Raw genomic sequence first — 10,875 nt, 5'->3', positions numbered from 1 at the left:
TCCACAGCCATAAGGTAAACCTACAAGCTGCACCACATCCAGATTGCACCACACCATTAAGTAAACTACAAGCTGCCACATCCAGATTGATCCACAGCATTAAGGTAAACCACAAGCTGCACCACATCCAGATAGCATCCACAGCCATTAAGGTAAACCTACAAGCTGCACCACATCCAGATAGCATCCACAGCCATTAAGTAAACCTACAAGCTGCACCACATCCAGATAGCATCACAGCCATTAAGGTAAACCTACAAGCTGCACCACATCCAGATAGCATCCACAGCCATTAAGGTACACACAAACACACACACGCACACAAATGTACACACACCGGACACACACGCACACAAACACACACGCACAACCAACACCCAAACGCACACCCACACATACCCACACACATGCACACGTACACACACTGACCTTCCATCAAACTTGAAACTTCATGCAATCATACTTGTTCAAGTGGAGCAGCACAGTTGGTTAGCTGATTAGAGATCCTGGAATGCCCCTTGTAAGAAGTGTCAGCTTGTCAGGTTGTAAAGAGCCAGGAGTGTTGATCAGTAGGTGGTGTATTTCCAGGGCCAGGCGTTGACATACCTCCTCTGAACTGAGTACTGTAGCTGTTGGGATGAATGTTGTGACATACAGGACATACCAGTAGGTTACTGCAATGTTGTGTGAATAAGGAAAATCATATAAATACCTCCACTCTGTTAGTGCAACATTTCGACAGTATGGATTTTGTCAGGCTGAACTAAAGTGTGCAAATATTTATGTTTCTTTATTATGCAATTTTTTTAACCCTGCACTTGTAAAGTTGTTGGATGTGCACACACCCCTTTTGAAAATAGCAAACGTGAACCTTTCAGATCCTTCATGTTGCTATATAGCGACAGTCACATCTGTGTGTGGCATCCGGCCTCTCTGAATTTGTCGGAGCAAACTATGAATAACAGCTATCAAAGCTCTGTACTCCCTGAACCACAAGGATGTGTGGGAGGTCGGACATTTCTATCACAGCAGAGGTATCTAGTCACTACAGAAAGCGAGACGCGCTGCTTTGTCTGTTCTGTTGGGAGTCACTTTTGAAGTGTGTGTGTGTGTATGTGTGTAAGTGTGGGTATGTGTGTGAGTGTGGGTATGTGTGTAAGTGTGGGTATGTGTGTAAGTGTGGGTATGTGTGTAAGTGTGGGTATGTGTGTGAGCGCCAACTTTAATGGTTCAAAGGCAGAGACGTGTTGAGAGTGACAGGTGAGAGCAGAGAGGCAGAGAGGTTGAGCAGCTCATCAGTGAAGCAGAGTGAATCACTGAGAGGGAGGGAGACGGGGGAGGGATTCTTCAGCACACGCATCATTTCCACAGGGCGTCAACCCCCGTGACGCCGGAACAGACACAACCAACCGCTCCACCATGTGAATGTGAATTGGACAGGGGAAGGTAGGAGGATAGCAGATGAGGCTGCCGGTGCTTCCGCTGCCCCCCCTCCTTGTAGCCGTATGGAGGGGAAATTTGGGAGCTCATTTCAGAGGAAAAGCCTGTTAGTGCTCTGGTGTGCTGGGGGTTTGCTGTGGAAATCTTCTCCCTCTTAAAGAGGTCACGGTGCAGCCTGCTACCTCTCTACCTCTGTTCAGAAAAGGTTGTTGCTATAATGAGTAATGACTCAAGCTGTTACCAGAGCGGCAGGGATCATTTTTGTTATGATTTGACAATTTCCCCAACTAAATCGATGTTGATATCCCCACCTGACCCATGTGATGGTTGGCAGTGTGTCTGCAGAATGATGAACAATGAGAGAAAGTTTTTCAGCAGTGGGGCTCTCACAACACCGTGTGGATTCATATTTATTTCCACTCAGACAGTCCCAGTATTGCATTATGTTCCCATTATGGCAGCATTGCATTTTTTACGTTTCCACCCTGCTACTCAATCGATTGTTGTCTGTGTTGTCACAGGGGCACTGTACAATCTGTACCTTTCATTTCCAGTCTAAAGTCAGTGAGTGCCAGTGAGTCTTGCCAGTGAGTCTTGCCAGTGAGTCTTGGGCAAATGTAACTGCCACTGAGTTAGCACATAATTTAAATAACTGCCTTTTAGCTAATCTCTTCCTCCTCTTTTCTTCATCCAGCTATCATAGACATATTACATATGCACAGTACTATCTTAATTTGACCAGTTTCTCAGCTGGAAATGAATCCTGCAGCAACCGGAAATGTGAATTATCATGTGCATTATAATTCGTGGCCATTTTCGGAAGGGTTGATGCATTTTTAGTTAGGATAAATCATGTCTGACATTTAAAAGTGGAAATGACAATTAGCATTTCTCTGCGACAACAGTGATCAAATTAAGATGGTACACCTGTATATCAATCCTTTCACCCTAGTGGTCATGAAGAAAAGCAGAAGCAGAGAAGAAGGAAAAGAAGCTTAACTGTGTCACACCCTGACCGTAGATTGCTTTGTATGTTTCTATTTTTTGTTTGGTCAGGGTGTGATGTGGGTGGGCATTCTATGTTTGTATGTCTAGGTTTTGTATTTCTATGTTTTGGCCGGGTATGGTTCTTAATCAGGGACAGCTGTCTTTCGTTGTCTCTGATTGAGAACCATACTTAGGTAGCCTGTTTTCCCACTGTTAGTGGTGGGTTGTTATTTTCTGTTTAGTGTTTTCACCTTGCAGGACTGTTTTCGGTTATTCCTATTGTTATTTTGTATTCAGTGTTCAGTCAGTTAAGCGAATAAAGATGAACACGTACTCCGCTGCATTTTGGTCTGACGATTCCTCTTCTTCTTCCGATGAATGCCGCTACAGAACCACCCACCACAAACGGACCAAGCAGCGGGGTAACAGGGAGCAGCGTGGAATGGACTCCTGGACATGGGAGGAAATATTGGACAGCAAGGGACCCTGGGGACAGCCAGGAGAGTATCGCCATCCAAAAGAGGAGCTGGAGGCAGCTAGAGCGGAGCGGCGACATTATGAGGAATTGGCTTGAGGTAACGTGCACGAGAGGCAGCCCCAGAATTTTTTTGGGGGGGGCACACGGGGCTATTGGCGGAGTCGGGTAGGAGACCTGAGCCAACTCCCCGTGCTTACCGTGGCGAGAGAGTGACCGGGCAGGCACCGTGTTATGCGGTGAAGCGCGCGGTGTCCCCAGTGCGCACGCATAGCCCAGTGCACTACATCGCAGCTCCTCGCATCGGCCGGGCTAGAGTGGGCATCGAGCCACGAGGGGATGATGCCGGCTCAGCGCATCTGGTCTCCAGTGCGTCTCCTCGGCCCGGGCTATACTGCACCAGCCCTACGCACGGTGTCCCCGGTTCCCCAGTGCGGCCTGTTCCAACTCCCCGCACTTGCCGGGCTACAGGGGGTATCCAGCCAGGACGAGTGGTGCAGGCTCGTTGCTCGAGACCTCCAGTGCGCCTCCACGGCCCAGTGCATCCGGTGCCTCGGACAAGGACAAGGCCTCCTGCATGTCTCCCCAGCCTGGTGAGTTCTGTGCCTGTGATAAGCCCTAACCTTCCAGCATGTCTCCCCAGCCTGGTGAGTCCTGTGCCTTCTCCCAGAGCCAGGCCTCCTGTGTGTCTCTCCACTCCAGTGATGATCCATGGCANGTTATTTTCTGTTTAGTGTTTTCACCTTGCAGGACTGTTTTCGGTTATTCCTATTGTTATTTTGTATTCAGTGTTCAGTCAGTTAAGCGAATAAAGATGAACACGTACYCCGCTGCATTTTGGTCTGAYGATTCCTCTTCTTCTTCCGATGAATGCCGTTACAAACTGAGACTACTAGAACACAGTTTCTCTCTGTGCTCCATGTCAAATCCCTCCAGCAGCAGCAGCATAGAGATACAGGTGGCCAATAATGTGCCATTAAGCATTTAGTAATATACCAGAATATATCTGCAATGAAAAGCAGCTGCTATCCATAGAGGAAATTGAATGCCGTGCTCATCAGTCAACGTTGTGGCATATGGGCTATCATATGGCATATCAAATAATGCTCTGTATAGATTCAATATTCAAGTGTCTCAAAACTCTGCATTGTTCCTCATTTCCTCACAGTCTTATCAGCAGTATAATCCCATATCAAGGAAATTTGTGATTTACAATGTGCTGTTAATAATAATGGCAAAATCATTGCACACAGATGGTCTCCCCTCTCTCTGATTTACACATTCTATTCATTTTCCCAGACACCCAGATTTTGCTGGTTCAGGGTTTGATTGAAAAGCTCCAGAAGTTTCCCCCTACACAGCATTAGCTTCAGGTCTCTCTTTAGTCTTTCCCTCTGTCAGCACTTTGGGAATGTGTTTGATTGTGTAACTGATGGACTGACCCTTGTTTCCTAGCCGTCTCTCCCCCACCAACTGTCCTGTGACAGGCTAGACCTGGGCACATCTCTGGGCTGACGACACTGTCCCTCTCCTACAAAGAGAGAAAAATGGCAATCAATTAGGAGCTTTCTATCAACAGAAGAGGACTGGAAAGAGATTTCATGTTGCAAGCGAGGGAGAATGGAAAGAATGATGAGGTCTGGCAGAGATGGTTTGCCAGGGAAAGGTCAGGAGAGATGTCTCAGTCAATATGACAGAAAAGACCTGCCATGGCTGAGTTGTTTGCTCTCCTTCAACACCACTCTGATGTTTCTCTTTTTTTTGAGTGGGAGAGAATAAGAACAACACCGATGCCATTTTCACTGCGGGTGCATGAGAATACCTGTAACAAAGGAATGCATGTAATCAATTAAAGACCAAGTGCAGTAAAAAACATGAATTGCCTGTGTTTTATCTATATTTCCACACTATGAGGTTGGAATAATACTGTGAAATCGTGGAAAATTATGATAGTGCCCTTTTAGTGTATGAGCTGTTTGAAAAGCGCTTGCAATTTCAGCCTCTTTTGGTGGGATGGAGGTTTGGTTGCCTGGTAACATCACCAGGCAGTAAATAAGTTAATAGACCAATAAGAAAGAAAGTTACAAACCTCTCTGCCAATAACAGCTAGTTTTCTCTTTTTCCTTCCCCACTCAGACCACTTCCAGACAGCCCTAGCAAAATTCTTGCTTGAGAAATTGCTCTTTGCTAAGAAGATATTTTTGTTTATTTTTCACCATTTTAATTGAAAACAATCTAACTAACTTAATTATTACCCAGAAATGATTTGATATTGAGATAAAATGACTGCATTGGACCTTTAAGTGTTGTATGTGGGTGGAAGGAAGGAGAGAGAGAGCAGAGGAGAGGGCGTACTGTACATATGCTCTACCACTGCAATGTGCTGCGTCTCTCTGCTAGCCGTGCTTCATTATCTACTCAGAGCTGTGGGTGATGGTCATTAAAGGGCCTGTGTAATGTATATAATAGGGCCTCAGCCCTGACTCATAGAGCACAGGAAGCAGGAACCCATGGTTGAACACTCATCTCACCAGGGAACACACATGCCCACCACTTCATTGCTTTTCCCCAGCAGAGAGCAGCCACTCTCAGAAGTGTTTCTTTTGGCATTATGTGTCTCATACAGAAGTACTGTAGAAGTAGTAGGATTATTATTTTTTTTCAATTTGGAATAGTTCATGTACGTATACTAATGTCATTCATTGTACGGCAAAGCATGCACATGAATCCAGGGCAAGAGTGGGTGTAAGATTGCCAGGGTGTCAATTCAAAGGAAATGCATGATGCATAAATATATTTTTGTCATTCTTACATTGCTCTGATGTTAAAAGGAATGTGTATTCAAAGCATTGTGTGTTTGTTGTTACCCAGGTAACAGAGACCCGGACAGGCCCTCTCGGATGCAGTAACTATGACAACCTTGATTCTGTCAGCTCTGTTCTGGTTCAGAGTCCGGAAAACAAAGTCCACTTGCAAGGTCTGTTTCTTTTTGATTCATACCACGTATATTGCATTTTAATGTCAGACCTTTGATTATGTATTCCTGTTATGCAAATCCTGCACACCATTATCACATAATGTTACTAAGAAATAAGAATATGTGAAATATTTTTAAGGTTTTTAGCACTCCCTATCATAAATTCCCATACAATAGCATCTTCAAAGAGATCCACACATCCCATAACAACGTTTGTAGAGAATAAAATACAGTTTGGACCATCATTGTTCTGCTCTTACATTGAGAGTCTAGTCAAGGATCATATCACCCTAGACCCACTTCAATATGCTTACCACGCCAATAGTTCCACAGACGATGCAATCGCCATCACACTGGACATTGCCCTATCCCATCTGGATAAGAGGAATACCTATGTAAGAATGCTGTTCTTTGACTAGAGCTCAGCATTCAATACCATAGTACCCTCCAAACTCATCATTAAGCTTGAGACTGGGTCTCGACCCCGTCCTGTGCAACTGGGTCCTGGACTTCCTGACGGGCCGCCCCCAGGTGGTGAAGGTAGGAAACAACATCTCCACTCCTCTGATCCTCAACACTGGGGCCCCACAATGGTGCGTTCTCAGTCCCCCCCTGTACTCCCTGTTCACCCACGACTGTGTGGCCATGCACGCCTCCAACTCTATCATCAAGTTTGCAGACGACACCACAGTGGTAGGCTTGATTACCAACGACGACGAGACAGCCTACAGGGAGGAGGTGAGGGCCCTTGGAGTCTGGTGTCAGGAAAATAACCTTTCACTCAATGTCAGCAAAAGTAAAAGAGATAATCGTGGACTTCAGGAAACAGCAACGGGAGCACCCCCCTATCCACATCAAAGGGACAGCAGTGGAGGAGGAGGAAAGTTTTAAGTTCCTCGGTGTACATATCACCAACAAACTGAAATGGTCCACGCACACAGACAGTGTGGTGAAGAATGCACAACAGCACCTCTTCAACCTCAGGAGGCTGAAAAAATGTGGCTTGTCACCGAAAACCCTCACTAACTTTTACAGGTGCACAATTGAGAGCATCCAGTCGGCAACTGCACCTCCCACAACCGCAAGGCTCTCCAGAGGGTGGTGTGGTCTGCACAACGCATCACCGGGTGCAAACTACCTGCCCTCCAGGACACCTACACCACCCGATGTCACAGGAAGGCAAAAAAGATAATCAAGGACAATAACCACTCGAGCCGCTACCTGTTCACTCCGCTTCCATCCAGAAGGCGAGGTCAGTACAGGTGCATCAAAGCTGGGACAGAGAGATTGAAAAACAGCTTCTTTCTCAAGGCCATCAGATTGTTAAACAGCCACCACCAGCACAGAGAGGCTGCTGCCTACCTACAGACTTGATATCACTGGCCACTTTAATAAATGGAACACTAGTCACTTTAATAATGCCACTTTAAGAATGTTTACATATCTCGCATTACTCATCTCATATGTATATAATGTATACTGTATCCTTCACTATCTATTCTTTACTATATATTGCATCTTAGCTGCTCTGTCATTGCTCATCCATATATTTTATACTTATATATTCTTATCCCATCCCTTTACTAGACTGTGTGTATTAGGTTTTGCTTTGGAATTTGTTAGATATTAGGTTTTGTTGTGGAATTGTTAGATATTACCTGTGAGATACTGCTGCACTGTCTGATCTAGTAGCATAAGAATTTCGCTACACTCACAATAACATCAAGTAACCATCTGTATGTGACCAATAAAATTTGATTTGATTTTAATTGACATTGTTAGTGTACCAAGGCTAACAACTATACTTGAACTGCCTTGTGATTCACCCACTATAAATCACTTATTGCTATCCTCTCATACAGTACCATAACTCTACACTTTGATGGTGGTACTAAATCTTGGTTGTGTTGTGTTGTTTTACAGGCCTGCAGGTTATCCTGCCAGACTACCTGAGGGACAGTTTTGTCCAGGCTGCTCTAAGCTACATCGCCTGTAATGGGGAGGGGGGCTTCGTCTGTAAGGACAATGACTGCTGGTGCAAGTGTGACACCAAGTTCCCAGAATGCAACTGTCCCTACATGGACATCCAAGCCATGGAGGACAGTCTACAGAGGATCACTGAGACCTGGGGGACACTCTACAAGGAGTTTGAGGATTCAGGTGAGGACAAATTGGCTCTCGAACTTTTTTCATGTATTTTTATATCTCTAGTCGACAAACACGCCTTAGAGATAAAAATAGAACAAATCCTTGGTTTTGTATTGAACTTTCAGATCTCATTATAATGAGAAATCAGGCTTGGGCCAAGGCTAGAAAACCGACTTGGTAGCAGATTGGCAGTGTTTCAGGCAATTGAGAAATATATGTACTTGTAAGGGCTGTTGTCCTCCTCTTCCTCAGATGAGGAGAGGAGAGAAGGATCAGTGGACCAATACGCAGCATTAGGGAAATATGCCATCTCTTTATTTGTCACGACGGCACACGAAAACAAAACACTTACAAAATTACAAAACAAGAAAACGACGTAGACGAAAACCTGAACATGAACTTACATAACTAAAACGTAAAACTCACGGACAGGAACAGACTACATCAAAACGAACGAACAACCAAACAGTCCCGTATGGTACATACATCGACGACACAGGAGACAATCACCCACAAACAAACAGTGAGAACACCCTACCTAAATATGACTCTTAATTAGAGGAAAACGCAAAACACCTGCCTCTAATTAAGAGCCATACCAGGCAACCCAAAACCAACATAGAAACAGAAAACATAGACTGCCCACCCAAAACTCACGCCCTGACCAACATACACATACAAAAACAACAGAAAACAGGTCAGGAACGTTACAGTACTTCCTCAGTAAAGAAAGCTAAGTCAAGCTACTTTTTATAGTTCTATCTCAGACTCTGCTGGTGATCTGTCAAAATGTGGGAAAATTGTGGAAATGTGGAAATTCCTGTCCTTCCCTGCCTAAGCAAGTTGTCTCAGACTGGTATCATTACGGAGAAAAAATTGATATGTGATGCTTTTAATCAGCATTTTATCTCAGCAGGCTTTTTATTTGAAATAAATTGTGATTTCATTTGGCCTTGTCAGTCAGTATACTGCTTTTCCCTCTACCAGCATCTAGTTGGCTCAATGGAAGATCAGTGAATCTTCTAGCGAATCTTTGTTTTCATTTCAGCAATGTTCCACTTTTTAACGCCTTGCTTAAAAAATCAATTGGACTGGTTTGCTTTATCGTTTCTTGCTGCAGCTTTCTGTTCCCCTGATTGCAGAGTCATTGACACATATTTTTAATCTGACGATTATCTCAGGGTTTAGAAGGCGGCCCATGTGCTCGATCTCCACAAAGGTTGTTACACCTCCAATAATTATATTTTCTGAAATGTTTTACGAAAGGTTTCCTTGATATTACGAAAGGCGTCCCACAGGGATTGATTTTAGGTCATGTACATTTTACTGTCTATATAAAAATGTTGGCCTATCTGCAAAAAAAATGCAGATGACACTGTTTTGTATGCTACTGCCCCCACAGTTGACCAGGCTCTTTTGGAGCTTCTATCTACCTTCATTGCTTTGCAGAAAGCCTTTGTTGAACTGAAATGGGTACAATCCAAGTATATGTCATTCTCCAAATCACATAAAGATGTATCTGATGCTTATGCATGGTGGTGCCCTCCTGTCCCCGCTTTTTAATATCTGGGTGTCTGTCACGTTCGTCATAAGGAGTAGACCAAGATGCAGCGTGGTATGTTTCCATCCTTTATTTTGGAATAGAAAACTTCAAAGAACAAAAACAACAAAACAAACAAACGAAACGTGACGCTAGAATACATACATTGTAACGGCTCTCCTCTTCCTCTTCATCCGAAGAGGAGGAGCATGGATTGAACCAAGACGCAGCGTGATACTTAGATACTTAGTATACTTAGCAGCTTGATACTTAGTACTCCGAACGCACCACCAAAAGTCTAGCGGAGGGTCTGGGTGGGCATCTGACCACGGTGGTGGCTCAGGCTCAGGGCGAGGTCCCCACCCCACCATAGTCAATCCCAGCTTACATCTCCCCCTTAGAATGACCACCCTCTTTTTCCACCCACCTAATATAAGGGGCAACACCAAGATAAGGGACAGCTCCGGGACAAGGTAGCTCAGGACAGCGAGGTAGGTCGAGATAGAGAGGTAGCTCAGGATAGAGAGGTAGCTCAGGATAGAGAGATAGCTCAGGATAGAGGGGCAACTCCGGACTGAAAGGCAGCTCCGGACAGAGAGACAGGCTCTGGACTGAGGGCAGTCCGGATTACTGGCAGCTCCGGGCTTCTGGCTGACGGGCTCTGGACGCTCATTGGCTGGCTGCGGCTCTGGACTCGGATGGCTGGACGCTCATGCGTCATGGGCTGGCTGAGGCTCTGGATGCTCATGGCTGGCTGAGGCTCTGGACGCTCGACTGCTGATGCCGACGCCTGGGCTCTGGGCGCGCGCTCTGGCGCTCATGGTCACGGCTGCACTGGCTCTGGCAGATCCTGTCTGGTTGGCGGCTCTGGCAGATCCTGTCTGGTTGGCGGCTCTGGCAGATCCTGTCTGGTTAGGGCTTCTGGCAGATCCTGTCTGGTTGGCGGCTCTGGCAGATCCTGTCTGACGAATGGGTCTAGCGGCTCCTGACTGACTATCGGCTCTGACGGCTCGGGACAAACGGGCGGCTCTAATGGCTCGGGACAGACGGATGGCTCAGACGGCGCTGGGGAGACGGATGGCTCAGATGGCGCTGGGGAGACGGATGGCTCAGATGGCGCTAGGGAGACGGATGGCTCAGATGGCGCTGGGGAGACGGATGGCTCTGGCCGGATTGAACCAAGACGCAGCGTGATACTTAGACATGATATTTATTTAGACACGACAAAACAACGAAGACAAAAAACGAACTATACTTGAATTAACTAACAAAATAACAAAACGAATGTAGACAAACCTGGACGTAAGA

General features: G+C 45.6%; 1 protein-coding gene across 1 annotated transcript in view; it reads left to right on the top strand.

The window, feature by feature from the left end:
* LOC111976100 (BMP/retinoic acid-inducible neural-specific protein 3-like) overlaps window positions 1-10,875 on the top strand; it is a 43,568-nt gene that overhangs the window by 8,524 nt on the left and 24,169 nt on the right. Inside the window, 2 exon segments of the mRNA XM_024004846.2 lie at window positions 5,774-5,879; window positions 7,803-8,039. Coding sequence (XP_023860614.1) covers window positions 5,774-5,879; window positions 7,803-8,039 — 343 coding nt within the window.

The sequence above is a fragment of the Salvelinus sp. IW2-2015 genome, linkage group LG16, assembly GCF_002910315.2.
Source record: "Salvelinus sp. IW2-2015 linkage group LG16, ASM291031v2, whole genome shotgun sequence".
Taxonomy (NCBI): domain Eukaryota; kingdom Metazoa; phylum Chordata; class Actinopteri; order Salmoniformes; family Salmonidae; genus Salvelinus; species Salvelinus sp. IW2-2015.
Note: the sequence above shows the minus strand (reverse complement) of the source record. Positions and strands in the feature narration are given on the sequence as shown.